The 16461-nt window shown below is 47.8% G+C and overlaps 8 protein-coding genes across 8 annotated transcripts; 4 read left to right on the forward strand and 4 right to left on the reverse strand.

Moving 5' to 3' along the window:
- Positions 1–213: 213 nt before the first annotated feature.
- N7495_009851 (MCP1 family protein) lies at positions 214–1250 on the reverse strand (the record flags this gene model as incomplete). The annotated part of the gene is made up of 2 exons (XM_057212502.1): positions 214–998; positions 1055–1250. The coding sequence occupies 2 exons, from the start codon at positions 1248–1250 to the stop codon at positions 214–216; spliced, it is 981 nt and encodes a 326-aa protein (XP_057059365.1).
- Positions 1251–1462: 212 nt separating this feature from the next.
- N7495_009852 (putative C2H2 finger domain protein) lies at positions 1463–2152 on the forward strand (the record flags this gene model as incomplete). Its single annotated transcript, XM_057212503.1, has 2 exons — positions 1463–1471; positions 1610–2152. 2 exons carry the CDS (start codon positions 1463–1465, stop codon positions 2150–2152), a joined length of 552 nt encoding a protein of 183 aa, XP_057059366.1.
- Positions 2153–2503: 351 nt separating this feature from the next.
- N7495_009853 (pyruvate dehydrogenase (acetyl-transferring) subunit E1 beta) lies at positions 2504–3893 on the reverse strand (the record flags this gene model as incomplete). Its single annotated transcript, XM_057212504.1, has 4 exons — positions 2504–2975; positions 3090–3376; positions 3454–3577; positions 3643–3893. The coding sequence occupies 4 exons, from the start codon at positions 3891–3893 to the stop codon at positions 2504–2506; spliced, it is 1134 nt and encodes a 377-aa protein (XP_057059367.1).
- A 355-nt stretch (positions 3894–4248) lies between these two features.
- Positions 4249–6156, forward strand: N7495_009854 (metallophosphoesterase family protein; the record flags this gene model as incomplete). Its single annotated transcript, XM_057212505.1, has 2 exons — positions 4249–4400; positions 4452–6156. The coding sequence occupies 2 exons, from the start codon at positions 4249–4251 to the stop codon at positions 6154–6156; spliced, it is 1857 nt and encodes a 618-aa protein (XP_057059368.1).
- A 151-nt stretch (positions 6157–6307) lies between these two features.
- N7495_009855 (enoyl-[acyl-carrier-protein] reductase) lies at positions 6308–7642 on the reverse strand (the record flags this gene model as incomplete). The annotated part of the gene is made up of 2 exons (XM_057212506.1): positions 6308–7352; positions 7443–7642. The coding sequence occupies 2 exons, from the start codon at positions 7640–7642 to the stop codon at positions 6308–6310; spliced, it is 1245 nt and encodes a 414-aa protein (XP_057059369.1).
- Positions 7643–10337: 2695 nt separating this feature from the next.
- On the forward strand, positions 10338–12054 carry N7495_009856 (glutamyl-tRNA(Gln) amidotransferase subunit HER2; the record flags this gene model as incomplete). Its single annotated transcript, XM_057212507.1, has 4 exons — positions 10338–10473; positions 10529–10853; positions 10920–11095; positions 11162–12054. 4 exons carry the CDS (start codon positions 10338–10340, stop codon positions 12052–12054), a joined length of 1530 nt encoding a protein of 509 aa, XP_057059370.1.
- Positions 12055–12274: 220 nt separating this feature from the next.
- Positions 12275–14056, reverse strand: N7495_009857 (SPRY domain-containing protein; the record flags this gene model as incomplete). Its single annotated transcript, XM_057212508.1, has 1 exon — positions 12275–14056. The coding sequence occupies one exon, from the start codon at positions 14054–14056 to the stop codon at positions 12275–12277; it is 1782 nt and encodes a 593-aa protein (XP_057059371.1).
- Positions 14057–14667: 611 nt separating this feature from the next.
- Positions 14668–16254, forward strand: N7495_009858 (snoRNA-binding rRNA-processing protein ENP1; the record flags this gene model as incomplete). The annotated part of the gene is made up of 3 exons (XM_057212509.1): positions 14668–15036; positions 15088–15338; positions 15396–16254. 3 exons carry the CDS (start codon positions 14668–14670, stop codon positions 16252–16254), a joined length of 1479 nt encoding a protein of 492 aa, XP_057059372.1.
- Between the last annotated feature and the right edge of the window lie 207 nt (positions 16255–16461).

Here is a 16461-nt window from a genome sequence, read left to right on the forward strand (position 1 = left end):
AATGTTTAACTATTTGTACCTTATGTTCGTTTATAAACTAACGGACTCTTACTATTCAGAAGACACCGAGTACATGTCGAGTATGTACAGTTCTACTTGCTGTATAATGAACTATATATTTCAATTGTCAGTCATAAATGTATTAAATATTAGTCTATCTATATAATCACAGCTAGGGTACAGTATGTATATAGTACGCATCAGCTCTATAAACTACAACCAAGCTCCAATGACTGGTACTTGGCTATACATTTCATTCCACCCTTGAGCTTCCCAACCAGAGCCTTCTCCAGCACGTCCAATAATACCAAGAGCACCTGCTAGCCATATGGCAGCACCTGCAGCAGCGATTCCATTGATCACCCACCACATCTTGCGCTGCCGTTTAACACGGTCATGATTCTCTTGATATCCCAGATAACCCGACAGCGAACCTTTACTGCGGCGTTCTTTGCGGGCAGTTGTCACTCGCCATCCCATCCAAGTTGCCCATCCACCCACAAAATGCCATACGCTCGTGGCTACAAAGATCAGATAGAAGCTGTTCCAGAAAACGGGACTTCGGGCCACGCCGTGAGCAACATAGCCCAACCCCACACCCGAACTGCCGCCATCTACCATCAAAGGTGTAATACGGTTGACAAACGAATGAAGTCCAAGAAGAGGTATGAGAAGATATCCTGTACGGGCCTGGAGAGAGACACGAGGCCAGAAAGATAACAGATGACGCTGAGCACGAGTCTCAGCGCCATATAGCCGAGCGCGTCTTGAGCCACGAATATTTCGCAGTAAAATCCCAGAAGTAATATGGGCAATGATGGGAACGGTAAGGAGAAGATGCTCAAGGCCAGGAGCTTGGTAGAATGGCCGCGTGAGCAAGAGATAGGGCTCGCTTGCCGGGATAGAGCGGGTTGCGAGAGGAATTAGGGCAGTGTTAGCGAAATGTAGAATAAAGAAGGCTGTTGTTGGATAGGTTGAGTATTTTTGTATGCCGGACACTGTGGCTCATATGAATTAAATCTGAATCTGGCTGAAACGTTGAAGATGAACGTACATAATGCGTCACTAAGGCCTACTTTCGGGATCGCAAATCCAAATGGGCGCTGAGGTTTCTCCTCTTCTTGCTTGGGGAAATAATCGCCGCTCTCCAGGTTTGGAATGGAGTCGTCCACTGGCGAGGGTTCCAATTCCTGCATGGAAAGGATGGACTTGGTGTCGATATCCAACGGTTTAGGGTCCCTGGAGGACATGGGTTTGACGTTTCGATCTCTGATTTATTTTCGATAGGCTCGTGGAAAAAAAAAAAAAAAAAAAAAGGAATACACCAGATGATCATGAGTCGTGGAGATTAGAAATAGCAAGAATTGTTGGGCGGGGAGTTTCTGCCAAGCGCGGGTTGTAACTAGTACGTCGTCTCCACCAAAGCTCGTAACTTCTGCACATCCCCCCACCTGAACTAAACATGCCTCCGGTATTCTCCCTAAAACGAATATCAATTGACCTTTAAATTACTAATTCTATATAGCGAAGCTTAACTAACCCTCCTCCAAGGGTGAGTGAGTTATCCAACCCATTAAATAGAAGGACGCCGCTAATAAAGCCTCCACAGACCGAGTCCGCGCGATCTGCCCTCAGCGCCTTCACTTGCACACTATGCAACAAGTCCTACTCCCGACATCCAGAATTCGAAGCACATATCGGCTCTTATGACCACCTGCATCGCCAGCGCTTACAGGACCTCAAACAACTCTCGCGCGACCCCAATGCAGCTGAGAAGGCGCGCCGCGCAGAGCGTAAAGCAGATGCCGAGGCTGGACTGAAAGTCCTTGATGCACCCACAGGCAACGGGGCATCTAAAAAGAGCACTCTGACTGGAGGTTTCAAAAAGGGCGGCTTCAAAAGTTCTTTTACGACTATCAAGGGTCCTGTAGCGGCGAAGAAGAATGTCCTAGAAGATTCCGATGATGAACGTCCGGTCAAATCTTCAGATAATACCTCGTCCAAGGATTACAAACCGGCGGCTGGTGGCAGTGTTCAGGAAACCGAAAGTGACGATGAGCAATACACGAATGGGCAAGCTTATTATGATCCTCGACGGCCAACCAGTTGTTTCCCTGGTTGTCCTGGTCGGGAAGTCAAAGTCGTACCTTGATAATACTGATGCCAAGCCGTACACTTCGTACAGGATAATGAGACGTTCAAATTAGTTGGAGTTAGAAAATAGGATTATTTGCACTTCCTCGGAGACACCTTACTATACATGATATCTTCTTAGAAAGACAATTGAACGACCAATGTCTATCAATCTAAATATTTGATTCAAAAGCCAATTTACGCTGAGTGAATAACGAGGCACTGACCCGAAAAGGTAATCTTACAAAGCTTTCCAAGGATCTTGCCTAGGCGAAGATGGATAACAACATGATGAAGGAAAACAACATAAGAGGAAAACGGGATTGATGAGAAATGGTGGTAGACACAGGTTTTATTATTGGCACTTGTCTTACAACCGCAGGATCTTGGCAGCGTGCTTGACAATGGTGTCCTGCTGGGGGAAGGACATGTCCTCGAGGCCAGCGGCGTAAGGAGTGGGAACCTCGGCACCAGTGACACGGGCAGCAGGGGCAGTCAGGTAGTCGAAGCCGTACTCCATGGCCAGAGCCAGGATCTCGGAAGCAACACCGTACATGGGGTAGCCGGACTCAACGACCATTAGGCGGCCAGTCTTCTTGACAGAGGCAATGATAGATTCAACATCGAGGGGCTTGACAGAGCGCAGGTTGATGACCTCGGCGTCAACACCATACTTCTGTTTCAGCTCAGCGGCAGCGTCCAGGGACAAACCAACGCAACGGGAAAGAGAGACGATGGTCAGGTCCTTTCCGGGACGCTCAATCTTGGCCTTGCCAATGGGCAGAACGAAATCGCTCTTCTGAGCAGCCTCGCTCATGGGGAAAGAAACACCGTACATAAGCCTGTTGGGAAGCAAATTATTAATTATCTGTGTCTGATCAAACCCCCAATGTCATACATGACATCCCTTGGCATTCGAACAGCCCCCCAGGGGAAAAAAAAATTGTGAAACTTACTCGTTCTCCAAAACGCAGACGGGGTTAGGGTCGCGGATGGCGGCCTTCAACAGACCCTTGGCATCCTCAGAGCTCCAGGGACAGACGACCTTGAGACCGGGAATGCTACCGTACCAGGCAGAGAAGTCCTGAGAGTGCTGAGCAGCAACACCGGCAGCAAAGCCGTTGGGTCCACGGAAAGTGATGTTGCAGGGCTGAATACCACCGGACATGTAGTGAGTCTTAGCGGCAGAATTGATGATCTGATCGATAGACTGCATGGCGAAGTTGAAGGTCATGAACTCGACCTAGAAGTATGGAAACAATTAGTTCTCCGACTCAATGTTCCCAGAATGACAGCTTCTTCGAAAATTGTGCAACTTACAATGGGGTGCAGGCCAGCAAGAGCAGCACCAACAGCAAGACCAGTGAAACCCATCTCAGTGATAGGAGTATCAATCACACGCTTGGGGCCGAAGCGGTCCAGAAGACCCCTTGTGACCTTGTATCTATAGAAATAAGATCAAAATCAGTAAGATGTTCCTTTGTTCTACCATATTGAAGGGCATCTTACGCTCCGTTGTATTGTGCGACCTCCTCACCCATGATGAAGGTCTTGTGGTTGCTCTCCAACTCCTCTGCTAGGGCTTCGTTCAAGGCATCACGGACGGTAACCTCCTTGGTACCACTCTCCGAGGCATATCCGCGGGCGCGTAGGGCAAACTGAGCGCAAGAAGGACGAACAAAAGATGAGCGAAGAGGGGTGGAAGAAAGGCGCGAAGAAAGCAGCCGGGTAGCTGGGCGGAAAAGTCTGGGGGCGGCCATTGCGGGGAATTGAGCTCAAATTCAAAGAGTGGAGAAAGGTTGCAGGGGAAATTGACAGGTCTATCGGGCCAAATTCAGGCACACAGGCGTGGGAGACCTAGGAGATGAGGTTGGGAAAAGAAGAGGCCGCTAAGAATCTTTGAGATGCAAATCGCGGATTGTCAGAAAGATGTTGGGTAGCTGAGTCAGCAGCTACACCGGCAGCTCCTTCCGTAGTTAACTGTAGAGCTGTACTTTCATCTATTCAAGGCTGTATATATACTGAGACCACCCTTTTTCTCTCTTTCTCTCTTCTCTTCTTTAGGAAACTGTCTTATCCCATTGCGCTGTTCTCTGGTCAACAAAAGTGTCCGTAATGCTGTTGTTGGTGTTGCCCTGGTTCTTCCCGTCGGTTCTCGCCGCTCAATCCACCCCCATACCTCCACTTCTGCGCGATCTGGAGTTTGGGCAGGTCAACTTTCTTCATACAACCGATACTCATGGCTGGCTAGCCGGTCATTTGCAGGAGTATGGCACTGGAAATCCTCTTTCGTAAGCTCTAACTCATACGCGTCGCAGACCATCGTTTTCGGCAGATTGGGGCGACTATATCTCATTTGCGACGCGCATTCGAGAAAAGGTGGAGGCACAGGGCCAAGACCTGCTGGTAATAGATACAGGTGATCGCGTTGAAGGTAATGGTCTCTACGATTCAGATGAACCCAAGGGCGTCTGGTTATCAGAGATCTTTCGCCATCAACATATCGACATAATAACTTCTGGAAACCATGAACTGTACAAGCATAATACTTCGGAAAGGGAGTTGATGGTCACAGTTCCAAATTTCCGGGGCTATTATCTGGCCTCTAATATCGACATTTACCATCCTCAAACCAAAGAGCTGGTTCCGTTGGCCCCGCGATTCAAGAAATTTACCACAAAATTGCAGGGCATTCGTATCGTAGCTTTTGGTTTTCTCTTTGATTTCACCGGCAACTACCAGAATACCGCAGTGCGGACAGTGGAAGAGACTATCCTGCAGGACTGGTTCCAGGAAGCCATCCAGGACAAAGATGTGGATCTATTCCTAGTAGCAGGCCATGTTCCAGCTCATTCGCCAGAATACCGAGCGATCTTCAAAGCTATTCGAAAAATTCATTGGGACATACCAATTCAGTTCTTCGGGGGACATCAACATATTCGAGACTATGCACAATATGATTCCAAAGCTGTCGCTCTTGCAAGTGGCCGTTTCATGGAAACCATCGGCTTCATGTCCATTGATGGTCTCTCTACCACGGATTCGCCTAGAATAAAAAGAAGCCCCGTATTTAAGCGGCGATACATTGACAACAATCTCTTCTCATTTCATCACCACACTGGCCTTGATGAAAACTCGTTTCCCACCGAGGAAGGTCGCAATGTTTCTCAGTTGATTTCTAAGGCACGGAGCGCCCTTGACCTAGACGAGGTCCATGGCTGTGCTCCACGCGATCTTTGGATGTCCCGGGTTCCGTACCCCCACCAGGACAGCGTCTATACTTGGCTAGAGACCGAGTTGCTAGCTGATTCACTAAGAGACGAATCTCGCGGTGAAGTCCCCTCCGTGGCTATTATGAATTCGGGAGCAATACGTTTCGACATTTTCCAGGGCCCGTTCACCCAGGATACTACATTCATCATCTCTCCGTTTACGAATAGATTTCGCTATGTGAAGGATGTGCCCTATGAGAAGGTGCAGCTGATTATGGAGGTACTAAACAAACAGACAAGAATCTTAGAGACAACAGAGCACGAGAATGACCCGACAGTTGTCGCTCAAACACATACCCAGATGAGCCCATCAATCCCTCTTGCACCGCCGGAGCAGCTAGCATACACAGAGGACAAAGTGGTCGATGATTCGCAGGATTGGTTACTTAACCTTGAGGGATCTCGTTACTCCCAAGCTCCTCTTTCTTCCAATGGACATGAGCACAAGCTCGTGCCGGGATACACAACCCAGGATGACGCGGGTCACGATGGAGATGATACGGTTCATCTTCCCGTCTCATTCTACCAGGTGCCAAACTGTATACAAGCATTGCTGTTTGCAAATCAATCAGCGGTGCCAGAGACAGTAGATTTTATCTACATTGAGTTCGTGCAACCGCATGTGACTCTAGCTGCTAAATTTGCGGGCCTCGATGTCGATTTTGAAAAGGACAGCGAAGAGTACATGCCGTCATCCACCTTGACGGATATGATTCTCGCCTGGGTGAAGAAGCACTGGAAGTGCAAGTGATGCGTTCGTTAAGAATAGCTTTTGTCCATAACTTCTAATCGTAGAATAACCCGTTGGCCAATGGCACAATTAGACATGAGAAACGTCTTCTATAGACCTACTTAAGATTGATAAATATGATACATTAAACGAACACTTCGTCTCTGGTCACTTATTCATCGCCACCTGTAAAGGTGAACACGCCCTTTCCACTACGGTAGCCACCCAGAGTGCCCTGCACACTTTCAGCCAGGTCAGGACCCTCAGAGTTCCAGTTCCACTTGACATCATCTACGGGAATGTCCTTGAACCGACCCGCACGAGTCAATTGCAGAACATCCTGGATAGTGCTTTCCTTCAGCTCTGGGTTCTTATCGCCCCATCTGCTGACCCAGAATCCATCAAAAGTGAGATTCTTGAAAATTAACAGGCCTGAAGGAAGAGCCACAGGCTGTTTCGACATGGCACCATAGGTGACCATGTGCGACTCCGGTGCCAGAGTCTTAGCAAGAGCTGTGGCATTCTTACCACCAACGCAGTTCAACGCTAGGCGGATAGGCTCTCGACCTCCACGGGTCGCTTCTTTGACCAAGTCTCGGAAATGGCCAGTGAGCATTTCTTCCTCAGTCACAACGACTGTCGCACCCAGATCCTTCAGCTCCTGCTTCAAAATCTCAGTTTCCTCGGGAGTTTTCCGTTCACGAACAACATTCAGTGTCTTGATCCCCCACTCACGACCCAACTGGATCGCAGCACGGCCAACACCACTATTGGCACCATTCTGGATCAGCCACTCTTCCCCGGCGCGCATCCAGTCCCACTCGCAGAAATCGCGAATCATGCGGTAGGCAGTGACGGGGTTTACACTAATGGTACCAACTTGCAACGGCGTCAAGCCTTCTTTGTTCTCGATGCGGATGAGCTGAGACTCGTCCATCTGGGCGTGCGTACGCCAGGTACCTTGACCAGTACGTTTCATGATGACCCAATCACCCTGAGACAAGCCTTTGACGCCAGCGCCAGTAGATATAACCTCAAAGGCACCCTCATTGCCACCGACAGCCGAGGGCTCGCTGGTGCCAAGTGTAGTCTCAAATGGGGGCTTACTGGGATACACTCCTTGAACCTGGTTGACATCTGCTGGGTTCATGGGTGCTGTAAGGAGGCGAAGGTTCACTTGGGTGCCATGCGGAGCAGAGATAGAGTGTTTATGTAGACTGGAAAAGACATCCTAAATCAGTCGAGCCCTCCGAGTATATGGAATGTGGTATACGAGAAATACCAGACCAGGAAACAGTTCCACTTACCGAAGTACGTCCTTGGGCTCGCCATATTTCGAATAGACCAGTGCCTTAGCTTGCGTGTAGCCGTACACAGAAGCATATCTCCGACCCTCGGGGAAGTTGGAGCTAGTGCATTGAGCTTTGTTCGTAGATAGAAAGATCACTCTAGCTAGAGATTTATTCCCAGTGCTTCGTGTAGCTTGAAGGATACTGCGCGACAACATTGTGTGTTTGGTGAAAGTGTGAAGTTGAAGTAAAGAAGAGTGAAAAGAATAGCGGAGCCTCGGATGACGTCCTTCGGCGATTTAGCTCGGGCCGAAGGGAACACCATTTGATATGATGTATACTATTTATTCATCCTGTTCTTATATGGTTCTTAGAGGAGGCTGATGGTCCTGGATCCTTACAGATATAAAATATCAATGATTCCCTGTTATTAACGAGTCGCTTACTGTGCAATTCGTACTTGTCACTGGATAGCTATATAGACTGACTACTTTTCTTGAATCGAAATTTCAATAATCCATGTAAAAATAGAAGAAAACCCTGAGATTTTGCATCTAAAGAATACGTACCGAATACTTACAAGTACTCGTGGTTAACTATTGACGGAGTACAATCATAACTAAATATCTCTTGTGTCAACTTGGGCGAGGAAGTGGGATTATAAGAACCAATCAGAAGACTTCATAATCTCAAATATGTGTAAAGTATTTCACCACTGAACGGGTCACACTACTGAACGGGTCAGTTTGACCCACTTATTTTTATGAATCCCAATAACTCCATTATTTACTATGTAATATAGTAAAAAAAAACTACTGAATGGGCCTACTAGGACAGGTTTCCCTCCTATGTCCAGGTGTCTTACATATCCCACACCGGCGTTGGGTTACAGGCGCCCTTACAGGCGCCTGGCCCTCTTGTAAATTGGCATCATTAAGTTTAGGGCCACCATTCGACGCGTCAACCAGGTCTAATCCCTCCTGAATTGTAAGACCCCCTACTACTGTTAATTGACGATTCGGACGTTCTTTTTGTTTTTTCTTTTTCTCATGGGCGGCGCGTAAATCTCTGTTTTCCAGGCGTAAGAGAGCATTCTCTTGATATAGGTAATTTGCACCCTTTACTATCTGGTCTAATGCTCTCTTAGATGGTGTTGGTGGCGTTCGAGATACAGTGCGTAATATAGCTTGGTGTTGACGTCGTAAATCTTTCTGCGTCCTAGGCGTCTTAGGTGTCCAATTTCGACTTGAATCGCTTCCTATAGAGGGTGGTGGTGGTGGTGTATCGACGCGCATAGTAAGCTTTTTTAACACCCTAGTAGGGTCAAGTGGCACGATTCCAGTTGCAGCAAACGCATTAGAAGCAGATGCAAATGCTTCAATACGCGCAGTAGGATATATCTCTAGGAAATCTCCTTTACTAATGTGGGAAAAACCAAGCTCTACTCTAGACTCAACCAGCCGAGAATAAGAGCGTTTTAACACCGCAAAACACCCAACATCAAGAGGTTGAAGAAGATGAGACGCATGCGCAGGCATACATAATGGTATAATATCATGCTCCTGGCAGATTTTGTCGAAATCAGGTGTTAAATGGCTACCATGGCCATCTAAGATCAGAAGGCGATACCGTCCTTTAGTACGAGCAGTAGCAGGTATAAAGAGCTTTTCAAGCCAACGGAGCCCTATTTGATTTGATGTCCAGCCATTAGGACTAATCTCAAGACGCCAATTAGGTGGTAAACCTAGATCAGGAGCAAACCAGCTCTGCATCATCACCTTACCCTTAAAGATAATACAGGGTGGAGGTGCGTAACCAGACGCGCCTAAACACTCTATCACAGTAACCCATTCCCGGTTACCAGGCTGTTTTTTTGCGCGTTTACCATAATAACCAGCTCTAGTAACCACTCTCGCGGTCGCACATCGTCCCATCGCAAACCCAGTCTCGTCAAAATTATAGATATCGTCGGTGGTGATACCATATTTTGCGATCGTGTTTTCAACCAGTTTGAACCAATTATTGATCACATTATAGTCCTCTTGACGCGCACGTGTAAAATCGCGCGGTGTTGAATAGGTCGTCTTAAGTTCAGGTAAACGCGTCGCAAACCTAGTAACCCAGTTTTTACCGATCGTAAGAGGAGGGTTGGTTCCGCGGTCGGCGAGTAGGATATTAGCCATTCTACCAACATCTTTAGTTCTAGGAGCACAGCCGCGATCATCTAGAGAGACGACCCATTGAAGTAATGAATCCTCTTCAGATTCAGTCAGTTTAGACTGCGGTGGGTGTGTTTCAAGACGAAATTGGACACCAGAATGGCGGCGTTGGAGGGTTGAAAATGGTATATTAAACATAGCTGCAGCTTTACGCATTGATGATATATCGCCATTCTTGTAAGCTTGGTAAGCTAATAAGACCCTATTCTCCTGATCCTGTTTGTCTTGGACATATAGAGCATTTAGGGGGGCATGGTGGGTAGTTGAAAATGGAAACACCAGACTGACGCGTAAAATTGGTGGGGTGACCCGTTCAGTAGTGTGACCAGTGGTGAAATACTTTAACTGCAGTAAATAACTAACTAAAGAGCATATTTACGTAAGCTGACTAATAGAATTGACTAGACTAAAATAGGAATGGCCATTTGACATCTTGATTAGATCACGTGATGTTAAGAACTGCTAACATCTTAGAGCGATACTAGGCATTTCAATCTGGGACCTTTTATAGAAAATGTGAAAGATAAGTTCTCTAAATTTGCCAATCAAATAATCTTGGCATCCTGAATGTATTACTTTCATTGTACTTGTAGTGCTACTATTGAGTATCAAGCTTGACATAGATCAGCACGTGCCATTGCGATATCCATTTCCACCGCCCACAACTACTATTTCTCTCTTACTCTCGATCTAAATGTCCCTATTACGTGAAGCAGAAAAATGCATCGCCAATCAATATGCAAATAACTTCAATTCCTTCATAACACCACTGCCACGCGCAGGGCAATGGCTAAACCGGGTGAAGGAGGCAGAGGGACGCGGCGAGCAAGGTATGCTTGCATCGGGGCAACACATTGTATACTTGACTCACATAACTCATCGCAGGGAATCCCAAGTCCTCAATTGATGGTCGTCTGATATCTATAAAAGACAATATCTGTACAAGCAGCTTTCCGACTACATGCGCCTCTGGAATCTTGGATAAATTCACCAGTCCGTTTAATGCGACGGTTGTCGATAAACTGGAGGCCGCTGGTGCTATCATAGCTGGAAAGACCAATTTGGATGAGTTTGGAATGGGATCACACTCGGTTCACTCACGATTCGGTCCGGTGAAGAATTCGAGGCGGGATCATGGCGGTCATGATATTTCTGCTGGTGGTAGCTCCGGTGGAAGTGCCGTGGCTGTTGCTGCAGAGCAATGCTATGCGTGAGTGCTATTAGTACATTAAAAACTGAAGGGGAAGCCAGTCACTGACTGTGATTGTTTTTCAAGTGCACTTGGAACAGATACCGGAGGCTCTGTCCGACTGCCGGCGGCATATACAGGTATTGTCGGATTTAAACCATCATACGGGTTGATTTCTCGATGGGGTGTGATCGCATATGCCAATTCACTAGATACCGTAGGTATTCTAGGGCAAAAAACGTTTGCTGTCCGAGATATCTTCTGTAAGTCAATCCTACCCTCCCCTGCCAGTCATTGAAGGACCAAGATTGCTAATAACATTCGCAAAGCAATCCTCAATAAACACGATGCGCATGATCCCACCAGTATCTCTGAATCCGCCCGATCACGAATTGTATCACATCTTCAGACCTCTCGACTTGCGTCGCGATTGACTTCGGCTCCACTCCGAATCGGAGTACCTCTGGAGTATAACATTTCCGAACTATCACCTTCGGTTCGACGCGCCTGGCTTTTGTCTTTGGAGATCCTGCGAAATAAAGGCCATACCATTCATCCTGTTTCGCTACCGACGACAAAACACGCACTTTCAGCGTACTATGTGCTAGCCCCGGCTGAGGCGTCATCAAACTTGGCCAAATACGACGGCGTGCGATATGGTACTCGCGACAATGAACCGGATATTGATAGAAATCCAGGAGGATACCTCTACTCCAAAACTCGGGGCAGTGGTTTCGGAGCAGAGGTGCAGCGACGTATTCTTCTAGGCACATTCAGCTTGAGCGCTGATGCTATGGACAACTACTTTATCCAGGCACAGCGTGTACGTCGAATTGTCCAGAAAGATTTTAATGCTGTTTTCAGTGCCACGCATCCATTGGAAAAAGTCAATCAGACAGACATAGGTCGCTCCGAATCGGCTGCCGTAGATGTTATCATCTGCCCTACCGCGCCATCTCCACCGCCGCGACTGTCGGATGTGATTGATACATCTGCCGGATCATCACCTCTGGATGCATACATCAACGATGTCTTTACAGTTCCGGCTAGTCTGGCGGGACTGCCTGCCATATCTGTGCCAGTGACCGTGTCCGAGTCAATCCAAGGCTCTGTGGTCAATGAACTGGCTGGTATCCAAGTTATAGGGCAATATGGGGATGATGAGCTTGTGATGAAAGTCGGAGAGTTGCTCGAAGGCAAGAAATTTGAAGGTGCAGAATAGACTTCTCTGTCTAAACTAATCGAGCCTTTCCATGTAAAACTACCAAGATACCATCAATTCTATATTATCAATACATTCATCTGTCTCCATAGAAGCCAAGTTGAACTATCATATAAAGTCGTGAAATATTTATTGGTATCAAGATACGCAAATTCCTAAACGCCCGGCTATTCTAAGGTTAACAAGTACCAGCAGGCACATGACAGATCTAGTTGAAACTTCAAGTCATCTCAACATCTTCATCTGCGGGCCTATCCACTTCTATGATTTCCACCGCAAAGTTTGGCGTGTGAGCCGCTCCAACACCCATTGCATCCTCCATAGTCGTAGCAATTCCAGTTGCTGCAGGTGTTGCCTGATTACTGTTTGCTGCAGACTCTGATACCCCGGGAGTAGGAATTGAGTCAAGGCCACCTTTGAGGACATCGGAGCCTGCAACAGCACCAGGCTCAGCATTATTATTCGCGATAACATCTCCATCAATACCGCCCCATGTAAACATAGCCTCTACCTCATCTACAAGATCGGCAACCACATCCTCTGCAATTTGGTCGTTGAAGCGCTCGCCAATTGGCCGAATAGGTTCTCCAGCATCAGTCGTTGCGGGAGGACCAACCCACCACGGTGCCTCGAAGCGACACTCGACTGCACCACCGCCGTAACAGCTCACAGCTGGGTAATAGCCGATCATGCCATCGTCGGCGTTTTCACGTTCCCCAATGCCAAGGTTGTTAGTGGCATTGGCAAAACGAGTAGCCGGCGGGAGGAATGCGTACAGTTCCTTGAAGGGGGATCCCATCTTGACACCGTTTTTGAAAATAGTGATACTGGAGCCGGGCAATGTTCGTAACGAGGGATCTTCACTATTTGATGGAGATGGAGGACCAAATGTTGGTGTTTCCTTAAGATTGAAGGCATAGTCACGCAGATGCTTCGCGGAGAAGACATTGGATTGCTGCCAGCAAAAGTCGGACTTATAGTGAAAGGGGATACGATCACGAATGATGTTGGTAGAAGTAGGGGTGGAGTCACCGCTGTCAACAGCAGGGTCGTAGGTGCCTTCGACAATCTTTTTGTGTAGAGATAATGGTGGCAGTGTAATGAGCATGCCAATCACATCGCCTTCGTTTATAGCTTCACCCTTTGGAAAGAAGAACTCGCAGCGCATACGATTGACAACCTCCCCATTCACATCACGGATTCCGTACCCGTAGCAATCAACACCCACATTGACATCAAGATCAGCTTCACGTCGAGCGAATCCAAGACGGACATGACCACGGCTAGAGCCATCATTATGAGCGGCACCGTTGGGGACTACCCCGCTGATAACTCGAGCCTCGTAGTAGTAAGACCCCTCGCGAGCACAGACATTTGCCCGCGCAGTGTGCCATGCATCACTGGTAGTTACCGCCGTAGCATCTTTTGAGAAGGAGATAGCAGCCGGAGAATCCTCGTAGCTAAAGCGGGCATGATAGGGGCGAATATCGGTCTGACGATATTTTATGTGAGGAAACCCCAAGTCGGCTATGGCATAGCTATAGCGAAAGCCATTCTTGTTGGTGAGTTTATCCACGACCTCATAAAAATCCCAGCTTTGGCCAATTATATCTGATGTCTTCCGAGTGACAAGACTAAACTGACGAGACCCAGGAGGAAAATGGTCTGAGGTACGAGGCTCAGCAAGAAGGAGTGGGCGCAAGATTTGTAGGTCTGAGCTTGGAATAGCGGTGTTAGCAGCAGCATTTGCTCGCTTCCTGGGCGGAGGAGCGCTTTCCACGTCTAGGCCCTTTGCTTCACGTTTCTTGCGACTATCCCGCTTATTACGTTTTGAACGGCTAGGGCCATCACCTTGACCAGACGTGGTAGTGGGTGCAGGAGAGGACCGGGAGGTCAGTTCAGAAAGTGGGCCATTGAGGAGAAGGCCGTTGCCAGGGTGGAGGATGGGGGAGTTGATGTTGGAGGAGGGTGCAGGTGATCCAGGAGCAGGGCCAGATGCCATGATGGAAGTAATGATAGTAATGAATCTTTCTGTAGGAGGAATTGACCAGCCTAATGCATAGCCAAATATCTGAGATATTTTAGTCATTGTAAACGACTATTGAGAAGTATGAAGATTGGTTCCATGATGATCCGTAGATCCAATGTTCTTGGAAAAAAGTCATTTTAGGAAGCCTGAATCCTACCTCAATTCAAATTAACAGGTGCAGTTGTACGGACACAACCAGGTTGTTTCGTGATGCGAGATTATGACGGTGAATAGATAGGTTGAGGTTTTGCGTTTCTAGTGCTGAACCTGAAGTATATGTCTCAAATTCTAACGTCAATTATTCCAAGACCACGACAGTAGAGCAATAAAGATGGATGCAAGACGCGGTTCACAAATTACATGGCAAAAAGAGGCAGCCTCATGGCGGTGAGCTATATTTATCAGGCGGTGAGAGTGGGCGGTTGTTCTCTCCGCCTGGCAGAAAAAGAAAAAGAAAATCATTGATTAGATCACATGATTACAAAATTTACCCACAGATTGTTTCTCTGGTCCATGATAATATAACCCGCCAGACCCTCTTATCTCCTATATTCTTGATACAACTAGATCAAGATCTACTCATTATGCCTAAGGTCAGCAGCTCCCGTGCTGCTGCTGCTGCACGCAGACACAACCCTCTAGCAGAGGATATTACGTCCGCGGGGCACCTCCGAACCCAGACCAGCAAGAAAGGCAAGCGTCAGTCTCAAGATGGAGATGAAAATGGTGAGAGTGGACAAGGCTTTGTTGATGCCAATATGTCGAGAAAGATTCTCCAGATTGGTCGAGAATTAGCTGAAGAAGATGCCGCCGAACAAAAGCTTGCAATGGGCTCCATGCAACCCAAATCAAATGCTGCCTTTGAGTTTGACTCTCGATTTGAAGACGAGGCCCTTTCAGATGACGAGAACTTTGGAAATGAAGAGTGGGTGGACGAGGATGTCGAGGCAGTGGTAAGATACTCATATTCAAAGCCAGCAATTTAGATCCTAATAGAATAGCAGGATGTTGATCCCAACGATCTTGATATGTTCAACAAGTTTATGCCAGGAGACCATGAGGATGACCCCATCTTTCACCCACGGGACCCTGCAGCGGCTGGTGAGACTACAAACCTTGCCGATCTGATCTTGGAGAAGATTGCAGAGCACGAGGCCAAGCAGGCAGGTGAGAGCGGTCAACCATTCATTCACGGTGGTGGTCTGGCTGAGGATGCCGTCCAAATTCCGGCCAAGGCAATCGAAGTCTTTGAGAAGTAGGTGATAGTCGCCATAAAAAAGGCAATTTTGAGCTAACCACTTCTCGCAACCAGGGTCGCCACGATTCTCTCTCGCTACAAATCGGGCCCGCTTCCCAAGCCCTTCAAGATTCTCCCTTCTGTGCCAAACTGGCAGACTCTTCTAGACATCACCCAACCTGAGAGATGGACTGCCAATGCCGTCTTTGCTGGTACTCGTATCTTTATCTCTTCTAAGCCCCATGTGGCGCAAGAATTTATCGGCACTGTATTGTTGGACCGCGTCCGTGAAGAGATCCACGAGACCAAAAAGCTGAACGTCCACACCTACAACTCTCTTCGTAAAGCTCTTTACAAGCCTGCATGCTTCTTCAAGGGCCTGCTCTTTCCGCTAGTAGCTAGCGGCACTTGCTCTCTGCGCGAGGCCCATATAGTCTCCTCGGTGATTGCCCGTGTGTCTATTCCTGTGCTCCACTCCGCCGCGGCCCTTCTCCGCATGTGTGATATTGCCGCTGAGCAGTCCACTCGGTCCCTCGAGAGCACTGGTGCCGTCAACACATTCATCCGGGTGTTCCTGGAGAAGAAGTATGCTCTGCCATACAAGGTGATCGATGCACTTGTCTTCCACTTCATGCGCTTCCGAGCCGCCGATGGCTCAGAAGATGTCATGATGGACGCCAATTCCAAGGCTTACAAGTTGCCCGTCTTGTGGCACCAGTCTTTGTTGGTTTTTGCTCAGCGGTATCGCAATGACATCACCGAGGACCAGCGTGAGGCTCTTCTTGATTTGCTGCTGGTCCGTGGACACAAGGATATCGGCCCTGAAGTCAGACGTGAACTACTTGCTGGCCGTGGTCGAGGTGTTGTACTTCCTGACCCTGAACGGCAAAATGCCCTTGATGCCGGTGACGACACAATGGATATGGACATGTAGATGTCTGATCTTTTGATTTATTTGTCTCCTTTGTTATCAAAATTTCTTCCCTGCATATACCACCTATGATTCGGTCATGAGCACGTACTGATGGACGGCGTTTGTGTTTTCTTTCTTATTCTTTTCTTCTTGTGCGGGGACTGCATATTATTCCCCTGGTGTTGGAACTAGTGGACTCGATAGATCACCGCAGTGTCGATGAACCAA

Source organism: Penicillium taxi (genome assembly GCF_028828555.1).
Source record: "Penicillium taxi strain IBT 34144 chromosome Unknown utg000006l_segment0_segment0, whole genome shotgun sequence".
Classification (NCBI taxonomy): Eukaryota; Fungi; Ascomycota; class Eurotiomycetes; order Eurotiales; family Aspergillaceae; genus Penicillium; species Penicillium taxi.